The sequence below is a fragment of the Heloderma suspectum genome, chromosome 2 (assembly GCF_057233095.1).
Source record: "Heloderma suspectum isolate Gila_16-S chromosome 2, 16-S_ref, whole genome shotgun sequence".
In the NCBI taxonomy this organism is placed as follows: Eukaryota; Metazoa; Chordata; class Lepidosauria; order Squamata; family Helodermatidae; genus Heloderma; species Heloderma suspectum.
The window spans coordinates 194,613,768-194,637,135 of NC_139459.1; the positions used below are offsets into that span (position 1 = coordinate 194,613,768).

General features: G+C 42.7%; 1 protein-coding gene across 9 annotated transcripts in view; it reads left to right on the forward strand.

Annotated features, from left to right (window-relative positions):
* LARP4 (La ribonucleoprotein 4) overlaps positions 1 to 23,368 on the forward strand; it is a 54,004-nt gene that overhangs the window by 13,557 nt on the left and 17,079 nt on the right. For all 9 annotated transcript variants that reach the window (XM_084837165.1, XM_084837170.1, XM_084837171.1 and 6 more), the window contains 8 exons: positions 5,898 to 6,053; positions 9,652 to 9,727; positions 10,659 to 10,795; positions 11,884 to 11,987; positions 13,408 to 13,518; positions 14,311 to 14,364; positions 15,139 to 15,348; positions 19,335 to 19,438. In XM_084837165.1, the coding sequence (XP_084693291.1) occupies positions 5,898 to 6,053; positions 9,652 to 9,727; positions 10,659 to 10,795; positions 11,884 to 11,987; positions 13,408 to 13,518; positions 14,311 to 14,364; positions 15,139 to 15,348; positions 19,335 to 19,438 (952 nt within the window). The remainder of the gene's footprint in view (positions 1 to 5,897; positions 6,054 to 9,651; positions 9,728 to 10,658; positions 10,796 to 11,883; positions 11,988 to 13,407; positions 13,519 to 14,310; positions 14,365 to 15,138; positions 15,349 to 19,334; positions 19,439 to 23,368) is intronic.

Here is a 23,368-nt window from a genome sequence, read left to right on the forward strand (position 1 = left end):
AGGGTTGGAAGGGGCCTATAAGACCATCGAGTCCAACCCCCTGCTCAGTGCAGGAATGTAAGTCGGAGCATCCCTGACAAGTGGCTGTCCAGCCTCGTCTTGAACGCCTGCAGTGTGGGAGAGCCCACCACCTCCCTAGGTAATTGGTTCCATTGTCGTATCGCTCTTACAGTCAGGAGGTTTTTCCTGATGTTCAGCTGGAATCTGGCTTCCTGTAACTTGAGCCCATTATTCCATGTCCTGCATTCTGGGATGATGGAGAAGAGATCCTGGCCTTCCTCTCTGTGACAACCTTTCAAGTGCTCTAACTTTCTGACAGTTAGAGCAATACGATAATGGAACCAATTACCTAGGGAGGTAGTGGGCTCTCCCATACTGGAGGCATTCAAGACTAGGCTGGACAGCCACTTGTCAGGGATGCTCCGACTTACATTCCTGCATTGAGCAGGGGGTTGGACTCAGTGGCTTTGTAGGCCCTTTCCAACCCTACTATTCTATGATTCTATGAGTTCAGGATCTCAAATCAGTTGAGCTGGTTGTTTTTTGGTTAAACTGTACTTGTATTTGCTATGTGGTAGCAGCTGATTATATTAAGCTCAAGAAGTCAATGACTTCTGTATAAACCTTAGAATTGATGTGACAGAGAGAATAATGGTTATTTTCTAGTGCAAATAGCAATTTCTGGAACTTTAATCCCTGCCACCCGCTGTATTAAAGGAGCAATCCTGTGGTCCCTTGACATTATCCAATGGTGGGGATTCTCCTCTCTGAGGTTGGAGACAGGACTCTGACCTCAGAAAAGGGAATCAGAGATCCAATCCCCTTCCCCCGACCCTTTGCCCCTGGTACGGAAAGAAACACGCTGGCTGGCCTCCGAGGTCAGAAAAATTGACCTCAGAGAGGGGGAAAAGGGAGCATTCTGGTGGGCAGGGAAGGGAGGAGACCGGAGAGGCCAGGATACAAACTCTCCTGAGCTTCATGCAGCCTCCTTCCCTCCTCCTCCAAAGCGCCCTCACTAGACAGGCTAAAAAGCTGATCTAGTGAAAAACCCACCCATTGGAGGATGGGGAGGGTGCAACCCATAGGATTGAGCCCTAAATGGATTGGAGCTGGACAGTTTTGCAAATAGAAGGGCTCTTTCTGTCCATGGAAGGTGTTTAATCCAGTGGAGAGGTCTTGCTAATGGAAGTGGGGAGATGACTTTAGTCACTTCCATCAATTTTTTGAGGTTGCTTGCACCATCTGAAAATCTATTCTAGAAGGTCCACCATCTCTTCTTTCTGCTGGTGGGAGCAAAGCCTGGATCTAACCTGTAGGCAGCGCTGTTAGCTGTGTTTAAGGCAAATCTGGGTTCTTGCTTAACCAAAATATGAAACTAGAGTTCCTGGCTGTTTTCCAGTTCTGGTTAAACAGGAGTTCTGCTTAGCTTTACCCTTGGTTAAGTCGGGTGTGTGTGCATGGATTTATATTCCAGCACGGGTGAAGGTGGGAATGATTGTGTTCAACTCATATTGCCAGTTTAGTTAACTTTCTCTGAAATTTTTTTAAACATGAATCAACATGTAATTTAAGTGACAAATCTCACTTCCCCAAGTTTGCCAGTTGGCTTGTATGATCAATAGTCATAACATTAGGCCAAGGTTTGAAATCATCCTCTCAGAATTATGTAGGGTTTGGAAACAGTTGTTTTCGAAAGCTCTAAAATGCAAAATTGACTCATTTGGTTTCTGAATTTTTAAGACACCAGTTGCTATTAGTGTTTTTCCAGAAGTGTGTGGTAGAAAGGGTTTTGTTTTTTTACACTGTAAGCAGAAGTTCTCAGGATTCTAAGCATGTGCAGGCTGTATAAAATGTCATAAGGAAGACCTTTAGTTGTGGGGAAGAGGTGTGAACTGGAGTTGTCCTTTGTATATTTAACGTTTAGGTGAACACACAATTACTGGAATGAATTAGGGTGGATTTATTTAAATCACTGATTTAAATGGAGAAGAAAAAGGCCGATTTGAATCAACTTCCCCACTGATACTACTACAAACATTTCTAAACAGTGTAAATCTGCCTAAACCATGTTAATTTACAACTAATTAGAGTATTATTTATAGTCACTTTGGTTTCATTTTTACAACCAGGCTTTGCATCTTCGTTATGCTATACATGTTTTATACACTTTCTTTTTTTATCTGTAGAAGGAATGTCTTTAAGGGAGCAATCCTATGGCTGCTAGACCATAGGATTTTTTGGTTTCTGGGAACTGAGCTTGGAGCCAGCACTCTGAGGTCGGTTCCCAGAAAACCATCTTCCTGCTCTCTCCCCCTCCGCCTTGTAGGCGGTGTGGTTCATCCTTGGCCCTGCACTTGTTAGAGTAGTGCGGAACAAGAGAAAAGGGGGCGTTCCAGGGGGTGGGGAGGGGTGTTGAAAACACCATTACAATGCTTCCTATGGTTTCTTATGCGCCGTCCGGCTCCCCCCTGCTCGCACTGAGGCGCCTCAGCTAGACAGCTGAAATTGCCTGTTTAGCTGCAAATGTAGGGTGGCCAGAGCGCAGAGGAAAAGATCCTCTCCGCGCTCTGCCAGCTCTGCATTGGATAGTTGGTCGCCTCTGAGTTTGTAGGCGGCCGACTATCCCTATAAGATTGTGCCCTCCAACATTCCTTTATAAGGTCTGTCTTATGATCAGCAGCCATGACACTTTGTGAAATTAAGTATGAAAATATAGGAGCCTGCACACTGGACAATTTTGTCTTTCTAGGATTGCTCCTTTCTGCTTCACTCTTCTTTGCCCCATCCTCATCCTCACAAAAACAAACATGCTTATGTTCCGATTACTTAATATTAACGATAGTAAGAGAAATTTAGGATTCCATCAGTGTTGCATGAGCAGACCTTTGCTTGCGCAATGGAGCTTTCCCTTCCTCCCCTCCCACCTGCAGTTCCCCAACTGGTCTGGAGGGTCCCCCAATCCTGTGGAGCCGATGTGTGTGTGTGTGTGTGTGGCTGTTTGCAAGGAGGAAGGGGAATAACTTTTCTTCTTCTGATGGAAGCCTTCTGTTGGTGGAGCTAAACTAGTTAGATTTCACCCTTAGTATTTATGTTAAAAAAAAAACTTTTAAAAATTCCGATTTAGGGTGCAATCCTGTCCAGATAATCACCAGCCTTCAAAATTGGAGGCTGCCGACTATCCTATGCAGGGTGGTTGGAGCACGGAGGGGATCCTCTCCACTAAGGGGAGAGGAAGGGAAGGAGGTAGGAGACCCGATAGGAAGCGGCATAAAGCAGCTTCTGCTGTCCCCTCCCTGCAGACTGCCCCCTTTTTCCCGTCTCTGCGCTCCATTTCTGAGCATGGAGACATAGCCAGTGCTAAGAGAACCATGCCAGCTCCAAGGGGGAGGGGAGTGTGGTTTCTCAGGTCCAAGGTCAGAGCCCTCGTTCTGACCTTGCATCCCAGAAACCGAACAATTCCGTGTCCCCCCAGATGCTATCTAGGGGGCATAGGATTGTTCTCTTAAATTAAAAAAAAAAAAAAATTGATTGTCTCCATGCTGGAATAAAAGCTACCTATGGAAAGAGATGCTTTGCTACAAGTAGGAACTCTCTTGAAAGTAGAGAAGTGAGGCTGCTGTTAACCCTGATTTACTTGGTTCGTTTGTTGGTTGCCCATAAAGCACATACTTTAACAATTGTTTTAGATTTCAGTTTCCTGTTATTTTAGCATGGTTTTGAGCAGCCACGCTCTGCTAATGAAACTAATTCCTTAGGAGAAAGTGTTCAGACAGCCTAGAGAAGAGAGGAAAAAATATGGCAGGTTCTTGGAGTTCTTGCACCCTAACTGGTGGCTAGAATGTGCTTTCGTACTGTCAAAACCTACATTTGCCTGACCTCTTCCAAATTTTTGCATTCTTCAATTGCAGCATCTTTGAGTTATTTTTTTTTTAACTTTTGTTGCAGTATGTTAGAGTTGAGAGAGGCACATATGCATACAACCCAAGTATTTTTGAGATTCCCTTGCACACATTTTGCTTTTTTCTTCCCTGCCCCCCTTCTTGAATCTAGTGTTGCTGTTCAAACAGCATTGCAGTTCAGAAACAGCTTGGGCATTTAGTATGAAAGGCATTTAAAGGGAAGCTGCTGCTGCTTGTGTGATAATTTCCCCTCTGTTTCGCTTTAAATAAATCCTGTGATAAAGCTGGTTTTTACACTCTGGCAAATTGAAGCAGCAGTTGTTCAGCTGCTGAAAGGGAATCTTTCGCTTTCAAGAATGTATGCACTTATGGATTCTGCATGAGCACCATTCCGGATTGAGATCGTGGTGTTTCATACAGTATGTTGTTCATTTGCTGTGAGCATTGAACTTTGGTTTCTTCATTTTGCAGCAGACTTTTTTCAATTGGGTTTGTAGGATACCAAATGGCTCTTGGCTGTCAGAATAACAAAAAAGATTTCCAGGGTAAACACGTGGTATTTAGTAAACATGACTGAATCAGAGGTTGTAGAATGTATTGCATAGTCATTTCACAGTTTTCCTTTAGCAGTATTTCTCATTTTGGCAATGCATATTTTGGCAATGCATATTTTGGCATATGAAAAATTAGAAATGTACTAATTCTGAGGGTTTTCAGGTAGGACTGAGCTGTTTCCCAAGGACTTGCATAGTGGATAATCACACAGCTAGTGGATAATCACTGTGGGTGCACAGTCTCTTGCTTGTGCTTTTCCTATAGGAACATCCAAGCTCTCTCATACATTAAAAGTACCCTTTGTTATATGTGTGATGCTGATTTACTCTAGAATGCATGTTGTGGCTTTAGAGCTAAACAGGATTAAAGTTGATCAAGTTGATAGTAAGCTTGAAGAACATGGAAGGTTGTGGACAAAGATTTTTGGCCTTCTGGATTAACAACTGTTTCTCTTTCATGCTCTGTACCCAAAATAATATTCTACCGCACCTGGTCGAATGGCTGCAAACATAAAAAGTAGCTCTCGTCACACCATGATTTGAAAGTTTAATTTCAAAAGATGGAGGTAGGGTCAGAGTCTTTTTGTTTGAGTCAGGCATGGTGCAAGTACATAATAGAAATATAATGGGCAAGGTTTGGTCTTGCAAGAGGCTAGAATACAGGTGACTTTTAGTTAGTAAAGGCTTCATAATATGGTGGCCTAACACAATTTCTCCTTAGCGGTGATGGCACAGTCAGGTACCACTTGGTATGAGTCGAGAGTAAATCTTCTAGTTGGGCTTCATTTGCACCTTTGGACAAAGATTGATCCCCATTCCCACCCCAAATCTATGTGTTTTGTGTGGAACACAAAGCATACATCTCCAAAGAATCAAAGTGTTTGTGCAGTTACTATCTCTGGAAAACAGCCCACCTTTCTTGGTTGTTAGAGTAGAACTTCTGATTGTTAGAGTAGAACTGAGAGAACAGAGACAAAGTTTCACACACAATTTTCTCCTTTCCCAGAAACACTTTTGAATATTAAAACTGCATTTATTTCATGTTGGCAGTTGGCAATGGTCACTAAGAAGTCAGGGCTCTTATTAGAATGAGGGGCTTTACCTGATATTTAATTACAGTATGTTTTGTAACCTCAGTAGTATGCAAACCTGTTTGTTATATAAAAGAAACGGGTAATGCTTATTGAATAACATACTTTGACTACACTGTGGGGAAAATAATCAAAACGTGTGGGTGCATCCTTTACTGTAAATTGAAATCAAATTGACCAGTGGGGAACGTGGGGAGCAAATTATAAATAAAGGATCCTGTCATACTCAGGTGTGTATTTTTTAAAATGCATCATTAGCAATGAGACAGTATTTGTAAGAATGGAAGGAAATGCATTTTCAATACTTGCAGCCTGACTCTATTTTCCATTAATTGATCTTGTACTCATGCCAGGTAATGCTGAGGTTGCAGATGATGGTGCTAAGCAGTATGAAGCAATGTATTCATCTTGTGAGCTGTCAAGAAACAGTTCAGGTGTTGAGGAATCTGTTGCTAATGGCATGGTCTTGGCACATGAGGAACTTGGATACCAACTCTATGATGTTTCTGGTAAGCCTGCAGCCAACAATATGAGAATCTTGCTATTTAAAACATTGTAGGTACCTCTCACTTTTGTGCTGGATATTCAAATTGTATGTGTTATCCTTTAGAATTGTGGTATCGATATGTTTGGCATTTTACATGTTGTATGTATGTGTTTTTGACCCTTCCCCACATTCTGATCATGTATACTACATGGGGGTTACTACCAGAATTTCTCAAAGTTAGAATACTGGCATTATATATCTTTTTCTTTTCATGGAGTGCACAGACATGTTTGTCTTTAAAAATGCAGAATATTATGACTGTCTCTTGAGTCTTTGCAACTCACAGGATGTGGATGGCTTTAAAAACTAATTTTCAGTTGATTTGTAAAAGAGCAGCTTGGAGGACAACATATAGAGGTAGCACAGAGGGGCACATTTTGATAGTATGATCAAAGGGCTTCTGACAGTGGGATTTAGGAAGAAGCTTCAGGGAACCTGGAAGGGAAGCAACAGGTACTTCAGGTTTCAGGGAAGAATATTAAAATGAACATCAAACACCGTTAATCTTTCTAGGAGTTGTGCAGTATTATATGTCCTTGTTAGTGACCTTCCAGGCTTTCTGTATGTCTTCAAAAAGTATTGACCCCTCTTTTTGAAGTATTTTAAAAATGTTTTTTCAGACATGTACAGCTGATAGATAATTTTTCTGTTACTTTACCATCTTTCGACAAGTAAAATATTCTTGTCAAGACTGCCTGCATTGAAATTCTCTAACATAGATGAGTGCATTTTGAATGAAGTACATATAAACCAGTTACTGCATTCAGATGTGGTCATGATCTTGGTTTTTGTACCTGCCAGTGTTTCATACTTAAATGAAAGCTAGTGGAGATGAAGTATGCTAGGACATCTTGCTCTGACTGGAAAGAGATGGCTACTTTCTGTATGCTCCTCCTCCCTAGGAGATGTGTCTGCTATTTGTTTGCAGTAATGTGGGATAGGCATTCTGTCTGTGAGTTCGAAGTGCTGGTTCTATTTGCAACCTTGGCCGGGAGTGGGTGGGGCAGAGAGTTTCACTTCTAAAACTAACCCAATGGGAGAAATGGCTTGTGAAGTCTTCTGTCTTTGTGTTTGTTAAAGCATTAAAACCCAAATAAAGCCGTTTCACCCTTGTAGTGAATTAGTACTTTAGGCTCATAACGTGCCAGAAATGATGGTATGTTACAGTGTAGCTTCCCTTGCACCACAAAGGCCTTAACTTGTTTGTATTCCATCTCCCTTCTTTTAAATGCCTCCTCAAAGGCTTGGCAGAGCTTTTCCAGGACCTTTACAGCCCGTCCCTCTTCTATGCTATCTCTTCACTGGTTAACCCCTATTGATTTTTACTGCTGCTTTGGTTGATAGCATGAACTATGAGCTGGGTATCCCAGGTTCAGATGTCAGTGCACTGTTGGCCATAGACAATCCATAGTGTATCATCCTTAGCCTCCTACCCCATCTTTAAATATAGGGATAAGAATCGTGACCATTTCTCAGTTATGTTCGTGTAGATATGAAATGAAAAGCTGTTTAATTTTTTGTGACGATTGTAAATGGCGAGTAAGAATTGCTTCCAGGTGACTAAGCAGTGATTTTCTGTAAACCAAAAGAGCGTGTCCTGGTTCACATGTAACGACAACCTAAGGGTTGTTGGGCCTCGGTGTGAGCAAGCGTGTGTCTCCCGCGTGCTCACTGTTTCTGCTTTGCATCTGCTATCTGAAACAACCCAGGAACAGTTGTTAGTTGTGATGTGTGAACCAGACACTCTGGGTTGTTGAGGATTAAACAATCCAGAGTTTGAACTCACGGGTTGTTGATGGTTTAAAACTCTGGGTTGTTTAATCCTCAACAACCCAGAGTGTCTGGTTCAGACGTCAAAGCTAACAACCCAGGAACAGGGTGTTCATGGGTTGTTTCGGAAAGTGGATGCAAAGTGGAAGGGGCAAGTGGGTATTAGGCAGCATGCTCGTTTGCTTCTGTGTGGCCCTGGCAATTCTTTGGTCGTTTAACCCATGAATTGACATTACATGCGAACCAAGTCAGTTACTTTATTTTCCCCTTTCTGTCTTAGATGGATAACACACAAATGACTTAGAGAGATATCTTAGGTCAGATAGACTAGTAAAAATATTTTTTGGCTTGTAGGTTTCTGGACTGGCTTTGTAAATCTGTTATAAGCCTTGAAATCTTCCTCCTTGTCAGAGCCCCTGTTTGCATGATTTGGGAGCATGCAGGTGTGAACAAGCATTCTGGCTCCCGACTGCTTGCCTGCTTTCAGTGCACTAAATAATCTAGGGAAGCCCCATCCCTGGGTTGTTCTCCGTGATGTGTGAACCCAGAACTCTGACTTGTTGAGGGAGAAACAACCCAGAGTTAGAACCCATTGCTCACACAAGATGACAGCCCACCATGGGTTATTTAGCCCATAATGAGGCTGTGGGGCATGCAGGGTGCGTGCGGCTGCCATTTTGAATATGCAACCCCTGCTTGGTGGCTCTCGTGTCTTGCAAACCCAGCGAGCATAGGTTATGAGAGGGTTAAACAACCCTCATGTAACCCATGATCTGTTTTAGGTTTACGTGAGGGTTGTGTAATCCTCATGTAACCCACACTTGCCCGATTTGCGTTATGTGACAACCCCCAAGCAGGGGTTGGATATGCAACTTGGTGCCCAGAGCCACCATGGCTCCTTATGGGTTAAATGACCCACAATGGGCCATGGTGTGTCATCCAAACCTGGTCCATGGCTTCTACCTCTGGGGTGTTTCTCACTCAGCAACCCAGAATTCTGGGTTTGCCTGTCATGGAAGTGCACTGGAAGTGGGGAAGTAGTCAGGAGCCAACACGCTTGCTTGCTCCCCTGCACTTCCAAACAACCTATGGTTAACAAACCGTGGGTTGTTTAATTGTGCAAACTGGGTCAGAGTGGGAACAGTTCTAAGCTGATAGCAAATTGTGACATTAAAGCAATGGAGGGGTTCATATTCAGAACAAATATACTAAGAAAGATTTTTCAACATACTTCATAGTAAGTATGTTTACTAAAAGTACCCAAAGTGGTGTATAATATAATAAAAAAAAAAAACACTAATCAATAAAAGTTCAAATACAAGAACCAATTTCTAGAAGCAATAATTAAGAAGATAATACATTCAACACTGTCAAACAAAACAAAAACTTGTATACCGTTATATCATTTGTGAGGGATGACAGTCTGATAAACCTGGTCTTCTGCCTCCATCCTCTTTGCCATGTACATTGCGTTGGACCCCAATTTAGCCTTCTGCCAAAGGAAAGGTTCCTTCTATCCACAGAATGTTTTTGATCCAGTGGGGGGTTCTGCTGGTGGAAGGGAGGAGGAGGTAATTTTCCCCTTCCCCTGCACCCCCCCATTCCAGAAAGTCCCTAACCCTCCAGAGCAGTTTTTCTGAGCGTGCCAGGGACTGCAGGGGGTGCAGGGGGAAGGAGGAATAGCCAAAAGTTGCCTTGCTCTTTTTTTCCACCAGTGGGAGCAAAGTCTGGATCCATAGCACTGGTTTTTTAAAACATGTTGGTAATTAACCTTTGAACACCTTTCTCAGGTGAGGGCAGCCCTGTAATTTCTACAGAAGACCTGAAAGAATGTTTGAAGAAACAACTAGAGTTCTGTTTCTCACGGTATAGTATTCTTCGCTCATGTATTGATAAATGTTTTAGATTAGATATAGGCTCCTCGCATGCGTTAAGGGCTCTGTGTAAGGAGTTAATAAAAAAGATACATTGGCAAATGTGTCCTCCTGATTCCTCATGCTAATAGTTAGCACCATGATATTGTGGCAGAAGCAGATTGGAAGTGTGCTTCCTGGTCCAATCAAGACTCGGAAAGAAAACAGGCAAAGTCTTGTTGTCATTATTGTTGTTATTATTTTGACAACATTTATCATTACAGTTATATCCCACCTTTTTTCCTCTTTTAAGGGGCCTAAGGTGGCTCATGTAGTCCTCTTCCTCTCCATGTATCCTCACAACATCCCTGTGAGGCAGGTTAGGCTGAGAGTTAGTGACTGGCCCAAAGTCACCCAGCTTCATGGCTGAGTGGAGACTAGAACCCGGGTCTCCCCAGTGGCAGTCCAGTGCTCTGACCACTACATCACACTGGCTCTAACCACTGCACCTCTCCACTACACCTCTAGTAACTGTTCATGCTCCCTTAGGGGGATTATGTATTTAAGAACTCTTACCCTAAAAAATGACAAAAGATGCCCCACCCAAAACAATAAGGCAGGTGGTTCTTTATATTAATGATTTAGGGCGTATTGGTAAAAGTTTTGTGTTAATGCTGTTTCAGATAGCACTATCAGGCAGTTTAGCCATACATATAATTTTATCCAGTGATTTTGGTACACCATTGTTAGAATGTCCTTGTATAGGACTGTACGTATCCATGTATATTGTAAAAGTACCTGGGCTGCTGTTGTTGTTGTTGTTTGTTCTTATGCATTTGATCTAATTTTCTATGATAAGCTGCTTTGATGTATTTAAAAAAGAAAAAGAAAGCAGGGTATACTTTTAAAAATCTAGGCTAAGTTGCTCATTTATTTACCCCTAGTGAGAATCTATCCAAGGATCTTTACTTGATGTCTCAAATGGACAGTGATCAATTTATTCCAATATGGACAATCGCCAACATGGAAGGAATTAAGAAACTGACAACCAATATGGATCTTATTATTGAAGTACTGAGATGTATGTCTAAATCTTGTAATATATTTGTTGTGTTAGTTGCATTTATATCGTGGGTGGGCAGACTTCAGGCTTACAGGATCTATTTTATTTTGACTAGAAGCCAATGATCCACCAACTAGAGTCGGTGCAAAAGACCTACACTTAGAATTAAATAACTCTGCACCCAGGGGTTTGTTTCGAGTACCAGAACTGAACAGAGTGCACTGTTCTTCCTCCCAAAAATCCACTCCAAGTTACCCCAAACATTTTAAATCTCAGCAGTATAACTTGATGTGGAGAGCAAGGGGAGTCATTTTGTGGCTGGTAATGTTAAATAATTCAGTCAGAAATCCTTCTACAAATCATGTAGAAATCTACCAGTACACCCAGACCTATCTTCTACTCACCCCTGGTTTATATGTGTCACTTCTGTATGAATCAACCCATTGTACTGTCCTGAAAACTCTTGTAAACTTCTAGAAACTGGTTTATAGCTCCGTCAAGAAGATGTACTATCTAAAGCATGCCTGAAATTTGTATCAGTATCAGATACCTAACACACGCACGCCAATTATTGAAAGGTACCCCTTTCTAAACAGTGTGACTTTGAGTTAATTTGGATAAATAGATGCATGCCCAGAGCTGATAAGACATCCTAGATTTTTTTTAATGTGCTTTCACTTCCCCGAAGTGGAATTGACTTATCTGCCTGATTTGGGACTGTTTTGGTGCACTTCTAAGCAAAGAATTAGCAATTTTGAAATGTGTCATTGAAGGGAAACCTTCACCCACCCCACCCATGCCATAGATTAGTTTAAGAGGCAGGCTGTGCCAGTGGGTGTGTTGGGACAGTGTCTGTGTTGGTTTCAGTTTCCACCTATTGAAACCGTTGTACCTGAAGGGGAAAGGTTAACGTGAAAATTAGCAGAGCTGTATGCATTGAGTGCTGATCAGAATCAAGTGGCCTAAGCATTTCAGAAGTTAAACTGAAAGAGGTGGTCATAACACATAATATGTGTGTCACTCTTTAGGTCCTACAGTGTTACATCTCTTTCTAGCATTTAAAAATAACCCTGTTATTTAGATTTTCGTTCTGTTTTTAAATTTAGCTTCTCCTATAGTCCAAGTGGATGAGCGAGGAGAAAAAGTTAGGCCAAACCACAAGCGATGCATTATTATTCTCCGTGAGATCCCTGAAACAACACCGGTAGAAGTAAGCAACATATTCTGATGTTTACTATGATTGTGACAACTTGAAAACAATTGTTATGCTGCAGGGAAATGCACCTAGTTATAAAATGGCCAATTACCAGTAGCTTTATTAAAATGTAATATCAATCCTCTGAAATCAGTTTTGAATCAATTTCTGATATGAATCTAAGGTTTTGGAAAGCTTTCATTTTGCTACTGGGAAATTATAGCTATGTGCATTGAAGTTTGGTAATGCTCTGAAGCTAAATTTGAGAGAATGGAAATATTTGGTAGTGGTCATCATTAGGTTCCTGTGCAAAATGCACTCATATAATGGCTTTTAAAAATAATTTTGTCTTATGTTAATTTTGCTAGTTGTAAAGGTCGATTGTGATATTCCCTTAGCTGTGATATGGGGTATTCTTGTAACAAGCTTTCTCCATTTTGCAGGAAGACAGTTTGACTTAGGACATCACATGGGGGCTTTACAGATTTGTTGTTAACCTTGTTCAAAAGTTGAAGTGATGTAATATGTCTTAACTAGGATGTCATTAAGGATGGACGAAAGTCCCTTACCTGGTCCCGCAGCTTGCTTCGCGGTGGGGGGGAGGCGCTTCGGTTCTCCCCCTGAAGTTCAGGCCGGGGGGGGAGGCGCCCCGCCTCGCCTGGCCGAAATTCAGGCCGGGGGGGAGGCGCCCCGTCTCGCCTGGCCGAAATTCAGGCCGGGGAGAAGCGCCCCGTCTCCCAGGCCGCGAAATAAAAAAGTAAATGTAAAACAAAACAAAACACACACGCGTGATAGGCTACGTAACGATTTACGTAGCCTATCACGTCTAGATTTCCAAAGTCAGCCATGATAGGCTGCGTAAATCATTACGTAGCCTATCACGTGTGTGTGTTGTTGTTGTTTTACATTTACTTTGTGATGGCGGCGGTGGCAGCCGGTCGGAAGACCGGCCGCCGCCGCCAGGACCCGCCGCCGAGAGGGACATTCAAGGGAGGTAAGTCCCATCCCGGGGTGGTGGGGGGGGGGTGGCGGAGAATTTCACCACCAATTTCGGGGGGCCGAATGCATTGGCATTCGGCCTCCCCAAGATTCGTGGAGAAATTCTCTGCCATCCCTAGATGTCATGACTTTTCATGCAAGCAGATTTGGGGGATGCGTACTTGTTGTTAATGTAGGTATTAGTATTTCACTGAACTTAAACATCTTTTCTAGTAGAATTGTAAAAGACTTAAAAATTGAAATGATAAATGGCAGTAGTGGTAACTGAGTATATGTAAACTCTGTGTGCCTGGTGACACAAATGTTTAAAGGGAAAATGGTCTCTTTTGATAGGTAATGTGTGACCGTAGACTAGAATCTCCTTTAGTGTGGATTAGAGCCCTTTTTAACATAGTAATTATATGTTACTGAAATAATCTTCATATTTTTGCTCCAGGAGGTAAAGGCACTGTTTAAAAATGAAAGCTGCCCCAAAGTGATAAGTTGTGAGTTTGCTCACAATAACAACTGGTACGTTACATTCCAGTCAGATACTGATGCACAGCAGGTAAGAATGCCATGTGTTGTTCAGCATTTTACAATGCTTTTATGTTCAGTCCTATCCCAAAGGCTCAGGACAGCCAACAGCAGTTTTGAATCTCTGGCTCTTAAAAGTATCACAAGAATAAAAATAGACCACATGAATGGAGCCAGAAGCTGAGAAGAAGGGAGACAACTTAAAGATTGATCTTGTGTGTGTGTGCGCGCGTGCGCGCACACACACACACACACACACTCTCTTACGCACACACAAAATGAACATTGCTTCCTTGGAATATCAGCATGGGGGCTGGCATAGCAGAAGGGGATACTCCAGCTGGTCCAGTAGCAAGTGTGTAGAAGCATCTTTGCTGCCTCCCCCTCCAGGCATGCTCTCATAGGGCTGTTGATGTTGCATACTCACTACGGGTATAGGATGTCTGCTGGTACAGTTGATTCCATAATTTTCTGTACAACAGTATAGAGTGGTCAGGAGTTAAAGCTGCACATCTGAGGCTGACATTTACAGCTTTACACAAAAAGAAGATGCATAGTTTTTTTTTTTCAAAAATCCACAACCTATTTCTTTGATAGGCTTTAAGAAAATATGGGAAAGCAGGAGTGTTTGTTTCAGGCATGCTTTCATTCAGTGCTGTAGGTGACAAAGCTCTATTCCTAAAATAACAGAAGGGCCAAGGTTCTTCTTTATAAACTTTAGTGCAGCTTGAATTTCTGTAGATATTTCTGGAAGCTCTTTAAGATCTTTGAAGTGTAGTTCTGTCAAATGGATCTCTCACTGAATGTTTTTGTACATGTACAGGCTTTTAAATACTTGCGGGAAGAAGTTAAAACCTTTCAGGGCAAGCCAATAATGGTAAGTCTCAAGTATTCCCAAACCATAAGACACATTTTGGGACTTGGTTATATCTAGAGTAGTCCCACTGAAATCATTGAAACTTGAGTTATGCATGACCAACTTAAGTCCCATTGATTTCCAATGGATTTACTGTATAACCAAGGCTGGATCCAACCCTTGGCATTTGAATAATAGGTTCAAATCTGTAATGTTAATACCTGTTTAGTGCATATGTTATATTCCTGATCTTCCAACTGGTTAATTTTAAACCTGGTTTAAAGCATAGTTAATAGCATTGGGCTAACTATGGTTAAGATTAACCAGGATTGCCTCACAGACATGGTTTTGAGGTGACCTTTAGTCTTAACCATAGTGTCAGTTAAATCATGATCAAAGCAAATGATGAAAGAGAGGGGGAAATTTGCATAAGAATGGGGAAGACAGATGGGAATATCCAATTGATGGCTGGAAACTACATCTGTACCAGCCTACAGTTGCTTCCAGTAAGGTTGGGATTTAGAACTTTACTTCTCTAGGTTGCTACCTTAGATAGAATTGTATAATTCTGTGAAATGAATCAGTGAAGAATCAAGCCTTGGTTGCAAAAATATTGAAGAAAGGTATTAGACTGAATTACCCTTTTTAATTGTTGATCTTAACTAACCTGGTGGGCAAAGGATGCAGTACCAATTGATGTGGCTTCCCTTTTTCTTTTATTCTACTGCAGACTTTTTTTTATGATCCTGCCACCATGTATGATGAATGTAACATAGTTTGATTTCTCTTTTACAGGCCAGGATCAAAGCCATCAACACATTTTTTGCAAAGAATGGTTACCGGGTAGTGGATTCAAGTGTGTATGTTCAGCCTGTTCAAACACAAGCACAGTTTGCCTCACCACTGTTTATGCAGCCTGTATATAGTCCTCAGCAGTACTCCATCTACAGTATTGTGCCTCAGACGTGGTCTCCAAACCCTGCACCTTATTTTGAAACACCACTGGTAAGGAGTTGTTGCTTGTGTCTCTAATAAGAATCATTTGAGATTGTTTTGTTTCAAAGGCTGAAGAATGTGTATCATTAAATATTACTGAGTGGCTTTTTAAGGGGCTACTTGAAAAATCTTGAGACAATCTCCTGTCTTGTAATGGAATAACAATATTAATGTCAAATTTGAGCCTCATCCAGCTATGTACCACAATTAATGGATGTACTGATTTGAGTATTCTACAACTACTACTGCTACTGGTGGCTTGAGAAATAGGACAGCAACATTTCTAGGCGTTTACACACAGACCTTTTAATTCCAAACCAGTGAAGGAAGAGAGAGAGAGAGAGAGAGAAAATCTCCATAGAAATTCATACCTACAGAGGCTTGGATAGGGGTTTGGAGAGGTGTGTAGGAGCCCTGCTAGACAGGAGTACTCTCAGCAGAGCAGGACTTCAGATAATGATCTCAGGTCATGGGACAGAACATATGTGAAGAGACAGTCTTTCAAATACTGTGGCCCCAAGCTGTGAAGGGCTTTGACGGTTAACACCAACATTTTGAATTGTGCCCAAAAAAGAACTGGGAGCCAGTAAAGATAATACAATGCTAGCATAATATGGTAATAACACCCAGTTCCAGTCAATATCCTAATCACCATATTTTGTGCTAACTGAAGTTTCTGGACTGTCTTCAAGTGCAGCTTCGCGTTCAATGCAGTGATCTAACTGGGAGGTTTACCAGGGCATGGATCATTGAAGCCAACCTGTCTCTGTAGGGTCATAGCTGGTACATCCACCTAAGCTGGTAAAAAGTGCTCTGTGCCACAGAAGACACCCTTGCCTTTAGTGACAAAGATAGATCTATATACACCCGTAGCCTACGAACACACAAGCCATTCCAGAGCAGGTTGAACACCACTCACCCAAACATATGAATCACCCCCCACTAACAGTACATCTGTCTTGTCTGGAATGAGCTTAAGTTTTTTGACCCTCATCCAGTCCATTACTGTAGCCAGACACTGATTAAGCTCTTCTACTGCCTCACCTGAATCTGATAAAGAGAGTGAGCTGCATGTCATCGGCATACTGATGGCACTGCACATCTTTAAATGACCTCACTCAGAGCTAAATAACATGAGGGACAAGACAGAATCTTGTGGAACCCCAAAGCATAAACGCCCATGGTGTTGAAATCTATTGAAATGTCCTGAGGGGCAGGGTTCCCCTCATCCAGTCCTAGATGGTGACGTGTAGGCCACTCCTTCTTTCAGCTCTTGCTTCACTGGGCTGTAGTTTTTCTTCAGCGTTTCTGTGACTCACACATATAGGTTATACACCTCTGGAGAACAGTCATTCCGAATGTTCTAGAACTGAGCAGATATTTAGGTGGGAGCTCTGCCCACCTCCTGTGCAACACCCTCTAGGGTGTGCCTCCCATCTCCCACTCAGTTACTTTTTGTCCATTGCAGTGACTGGCAGTGTTTGGAACATTCTCCATATCTTACTTTTTTGCACTAAAATAGCTGTTCCCTCCTGAGACTTCTGGGCAGAGTTTTTCTTCCTCCCTCTGTTATTTTCCTTGTTATACTCTTCCTTCATCATTGAACTTTTCCTCCTATTTGTCATTGTCTTCGCCCCTTGGGGGCGCATGGCCTCCAAGCCCTTCTTCAAAGAGTGTGCCTGCTGTGGCGGGAAGATACTGCCAACCGATGGACACTCTCTCTGTCCCTTGTGCCTGCGAGAGGCTCGCAGAGTGGATTCCTGCACCCCACTGCCAGGCCTTCATCAAACAGGCCTGAAGAAGCAGGATGCCTTGTCTCTGTGCCTTATTGTGGAAACAAGCCCTAAGGGCTACACACTCTGCTGCACAAAACCAGTCTCTTTACACTGGGGGACAAATCCTCAGGGGATGAATTCAAGGAAGGATCCTGATCAGGGTCTCATAGATGCAGCACAGTCTCCTTGCAGATACCAGTCTGGCCGGGCAAGTTCTCCCCAACACCAGGAAATGTCACCTTAATCATCAGCCGCCACCTGATGTTTTCTCCACCATTACTATGACCTCCCATAGGATGATCACTAGCACACATACTACACCCTATTTCCACCCCACTACTATGACGACTGGTCTCCACTGTGCTGGCACCATCTGTCTTCGCAGTGGCCCTATGGTATTACCACTGCTACCCCTGATTGCAGTCTCCTCACCACAGTGGTTGGTCTGAGATAATGCTAGCCCACCCACCTCTGACTCACACTGTGTCGAAACCACTTGAGGTGCAGATGGTACCGAAGACTCTGGGACCTAGCCTGACCAGCTTACAACTGGATCTACCTTTTGCTGCCAATTTTTAGAATATCATTCTCCCAAAGATTCTGGAGGCTGCTGCAGAAGCCTTGACACTGACTGTACCGCAGTCTCTGCTGACAGTTGCCTCAGTGAATCAAGAGTCACTTGTTACTGACCCCCCAGAAGCTTCCACCAAACTCTCACTCAGATGATTGATCATTGGGACAGGATGATTACTGCTCCAGTTCATCCTCCCTCTCGTCCATAGTGGCCTCCACCTCCTTTCCAGACATGGCTGTCAAATATCAAATCTCCGTTGTGACTCACCTTCTCACCTTTAATAAAGATAATGTTGTTTTGCAATCAGATCTTTCCTTTCTTCCAAAGGTAGTGTCTCAGTTTCATTTATCTCAGGACATTGTCTTGCCAACATTCCTTACTCACCCTAAGTCCCCATTGGAGGTTAAGCTTCACTTGCTGGATGTTCTGAGAGTGCTTTCATTTTAACTATGATGTATGGCTTCGTTCCAAATCTCCCTCTGTGATATGCCATTCTGGCCAAGGAAAGGAGACCCAGTATCTCCACAGCATTTTGCTAAGTGGGTGGTGTCTACTGTACTCCTCACCTACCAACCCACATGCCTCCCGGCACTCCACCGCATCTGTAGCTGCTCAGCTAGGACCATGACATCATCTTTTGCTGTTCTCTGGGGTGTTCTGCTTTCCCAGCTGTGCAGTGTTGTAACTTGGGTGCATCCCTCAACTTTCATTAAGCACTGCCACTTGGATACCAGGGCCCATGTGCAGATGCAGCCTTTAGCTGGGCGATTCTGTTCATAGTTTTGGTGTGACATCTCTCTCATCCAGTAAGTTTTCTTTGGTTATCAATCACCCATATGTGTGAGTCAAAAAATACCATGAAGGAGGAGGACAGGTCGCTTACCTGTAACTAGTTCTTCAGGTGGTCATCTGTGAACTCACAAAACCTACCTTTGCCGTTTCAGTGTCTCAGGTGTGATGTGTTCCTCTGCTGTAGCTGACTGGGAACTGAATGGGAGGCGGGAGCCACACCTCCCACTCGGTGTGTGCGCAGAGGGGGTGGATGAGGCTCCCGCCTAAAGCTCTGCTCAGCTCTAGAATGTTCCAAATCACTATTCTGTGTAGGCGCATAACCCATATGTGTGAGTTCACAGATGACCACTTGAAGAACTACAGTTACAGGTAAGCAACCTGTCCTTCTCTCCTTGCTTGAGGTATCAGGTCTAGTTTTCATTTTCCTGCTTTATGTCCTTCCTGAGATCTGACTAACTAGCCCAGCGTTCTCCAACCTGGTGCTGTCCAGGTGCTTTGGACTTCAATTCCCATCAGCCCCAGACAGCATGGCCAGTGGTCAGGAATGCTGGGAGTTGTTATCTAAAACATGTGGAGGGCACCGAGTTGGGTAAGGCTGATCTAGCCCTTGCATATACTCATCAAGAGACTATCTCCAACCAGAATAGCGTTACCTTGTCACAGTGGAGTATTCTGATAAAATGAAAAATTATGCAATTGATGAAAGTAGAGGCAGGAAACCATAGTCCCTTGGTTTTGAGTATACAAGTGTGTTACTATTGCAGTGCCAAGTATACATGTTCAAGAATACATGTTTGTCTTCAGTGGGGTGAATCCTCTGTAGTACCTCCTGATATTCTTTGTGACCATTGCAGGCTCCATTTCCCAATGGTGGATTTGTGAATGGCTTCAGTTCGCCAGGATCATACAAAACAAATGCTGCTGCATTGACCATAGGTCGTCCATTCCATAGAAACCGGTAAGAAAATTGCCAATACGCTTTTGGGACTGTACCAAAAAAAGTACTATAACTGCATTTGTCTTGCTAGTCGTTAATCTGACCAGTGTAACTTCTTTTCTTCTGTCAATTTTGCCATTGAGAGAGAGAGAGAGATTGAGAGAGTGTGTTTCAGGATTAGGGACCCTGAATTCTGAGCAATAATTCATTTCTACAGTTCCTAGCGTCATCTAGGAAATGTCTTCATAATTTTGTATTTGCTGTACTTCAGCACTCTTTCAAGCGTAATTTAATTTAGACTTGGATGCAGTTCCTCCTAACTCTCACTACCTGATCATAGGTTTGTTGTGCAATGGCAGTGGTGGATAGGATTTTATTCTACACTTCTGACATTGTGCCTGTGGGCTACATTGTATCCATGCTCCTAAGCTACAAGCAAATCCCTTCCCAGCACTGGGGGCAACAGTGACTACTGTATAGTAGTACTGTAGTGCCACAGTTGGGTAAAAGCCACTAGATCAGGCTGGGCAACATGTAGCCCCCCTGCCACATCCCAATTTTAAACAATATTTTTCTTAATCAAGTAATGCCGCTAAAAGGGTCAAATTTAGCTTGCAGACAAGCTAAATACACCCTTTGTAGTGCTACCGAGCAGTGATTTTTAGACATTTTTGTAAACGTATATACCCAGTGTGACCAGGGGCGCAGGGTGGGGTGAAGGTCCAGGGGGCAAAAACAACCTCTGGACCTCCTATAGTTGCCCAGCCCTGCACTAGGTGATCCAGCAGTACCATTCAAGGCACTTCTGGGAGTGACACCCATGTTTTGTGCCTTGTCCTAACAATTTTTCCATTAAAGGGGACTGGAAGTGTGACAGTCAAAGAGAAATGGCACTGCTCCTTTTGACATGTGCATTACACTACTGTAGATGCAGGCATCACAAGCATTTCAGGCAGTTGTGGTTCTATGATGTAGGTGAAGGTTTGAATTGTATGTGAAAAGATGTGGTGAATGATTAAGCATATAAAGCATCTTAGGTTATTTCTTGTTTTGCAGTAGTGCTGAAATCTGTGCGAAATGAATTGATTTGCTTGTTGCTGAAATCTCTCATCAACTCCTACTTTTAAACTTCTAATTTTTTCTTGAGTGTTTTTGACACACCTGAGAGGAGTCCATCAGCCAAATGACATTAATTGCTGTGAAATTTTTATAACAAGTGGTGCAGAAGACATGTATTAAATAGATTTAGGGAGAAGAATAAATTTTGGCATTCTTCATCTAATGCACAAATGGAAGTAATAGCAAGATTATAATATGTCATATACTATAACAGACTCTGTGAAGAGCTCTGTATCTTAATTTGGCATAGTGTTTACCACATGCAAAATGTGTAAGTCCCGTGTAATGTAGTCTTGGCAGTGAATGGAACTGCTGGCATTTTAAAATCCCAAAACAACTTACTGAGAGGAAAGCGGCATTGGAGTTCAGCTTAGTTGAAACATTTCAGTTGTGTTGGCTCTGGTGGCCATTTGAAATGTAAAGTGTTTGCATGTTTATGCATGCCACACTTAAAAGGAGTACTCCTCAAAGGTGGATGTGCGATGGAGAGAGTAAGACTAACATGAACATTGAACGACAGCAGTAGAAAGAAATGACTAGTGCATTTCAAATGAATACTACTGACGGACATGTGACATCCACCTCTTTAACTCATTCACCAGTTTTCTCTGTTCTGATACAATGGTAAAGGTTTGAGTGTAGTTACACTCATTCATAAAAGAAAACATCCAGTAAATGGGAGTTACGGAAAATGAGTCACGGAAAACTATAACATCTTAGGTTAGCACAAACATTGCTTTCTGTGGGATTTCATTTGCCAGCTGCTTCGGTACACATTTGTTGAGGTTAAAGTCCATGGCCACCATCCATGTGACTAACAGAAAGTGGACTATGGAACTGTAGCTTCAACAATAGAGAGGCACCTGTAGGTCAGTCTTTAATTTCAGCTGAATTTGTATGGTAAAACTTGCCTCTTGTGGGTATTTTGCTTACCAGAGTCTCTAAGAAAGATGGATGAAACTTGTAGAGGTGGACTGAGGTTTAAGTGCTTGTGGCATGTTTTGTTTGTATTTTTGGTTCTGTATTAATCGAAGAACTGCTGAAGAGCTTGTACTGATTCTGAAAAGCTGGTGCCTGTGTATTTGTGCACACATATACAGAGGATATTTCCACTTTATAATTTTCTTGGGTAGAAATTGCTTAATGAGATCTTCCCACAAACTGTTGTTGCATTTAATCACATTTTATTGGTTTTGAACTGTAACATTTCAGAGGCAAGCATGCTCCTTGTAGTGTGTGCTGACCAAAGTATGGATTAAAAGGGGGAACTTTCCTGTAGTAATGTGTAAATAATGGTAACATTACAGCTTTGCACCAAGTGGTTAGTCCAGCTCAAACCATATATAATGGTAAGGGTCTCTATGGGGGCCAGGGTGGGCAGATGATGGTTTTGTGGGATCTACTTTTCTTTTCATGGTCTTACATAACAGTAAGTCAGATTGTGTTTTGTCAAATGGTTGCTTGTCATTACATGTGAACCCGTTCCTGTCAACAAGCCATCGTTACTTTTCCAGCATCAAACCAGATTTCGAAGCCATGGTTTGTTATTGGTTTATGAACATCTTGTTTTAATCATGGCTTGTTATGTCTGAACTCAGAATTCTGGCTTGTCCCTGGTTTGTTTCCATGTTCTACCCAAGCTACCTGCCAAGAAACAGAAGCAACAGGAAAAAACAGTTGGAAAATGGAATCTCTCTCAAGCCTGACTTGATCTTGCTGGTGCTTTCCTGAACTAGCCCTCCCAGTGCAATCTGCCTGGTAACAGGAGCCTGTGCCTGCACTCCTGCCTGAGCAGACCTCCCTTCCCTGTCAAGACAGAGTGGCTAGCTTTGCAGCTGCTGCTAGAGAAGAGGGAGATTTAAAGAGTCAACAGCTGACCTAAGAGCCTCTCAGCAGGTGTTCCAAGCACCACTTTACTCTCTGCAGGATACTCTGGCTTTCGCAATGCCAGAGATGCAGATAAGTGCCTTGCAACATGAGGAGAGAATGCCTGTTTACCTTTCTGTTCAGGGTGGAATGTCTTCCAGGAGATCTTTCTGGCAAACTCCAACTCATGACTGCAGCACACTTAACACTTCATTGACCAAATGCTGAACCTGGAGATAGATCTCCCTGTTGCTGTGTGCTCACTTCACCTTGCTTCTCTCCCCCCCCCCCCCCCAACCAGTCATTACTGCCTTCAGGAGCCATATTTCTTTACTCCATCAGATGCCCAGAGTTTGGTGGGAGATCACTTCCAATCTCCCTCCCCATCACAAAAATGCCTCCTCCCCTCTTCTTTCGAAAGGGTTAAAAAGAAGTCAAGCTATTGCAAACTCAATTGTGGTGAACTTTGTGGAAGTTCAGGTTCTCTACTTGCTATGTCAGGGGAAACACGTTTTCTCCCAAAGACCCATCCATAGCTAGCAAGTACATACTTTACTCCCCTGGATTCTGCATCTCTGGACACTCAGCAGACAGGGTCCCAGAATTTATGGGCCAAGTTCTAGATCAGCGAATAGATGGGGGTCTTCACTGTTCTTTGGATGAGCCAAAAAGCTCAGTGAGTTCCAGAACACATTCCAGAATGAGGCTGCCCTAGCATGGATGTCTGCAGAGATGTGTTTTCAGGGCTTCCATTGTACTGTCAACCAGTGCACAGATAATGCCTTGAAAAGAAATTCAAGGAGGTCACCACATATAACAAGTTTTCAGGAGTAATTGTAATTACTCTGTAATTGTAATTACCCTGGTAATTTGCCGTTCTACGACAAGCTGTCAACCATCCTCGTGGAAATGAGAGAGATCATATCTGATTACATGTTGGCAGTGGGATCTCTCTCGCTAAGGAGC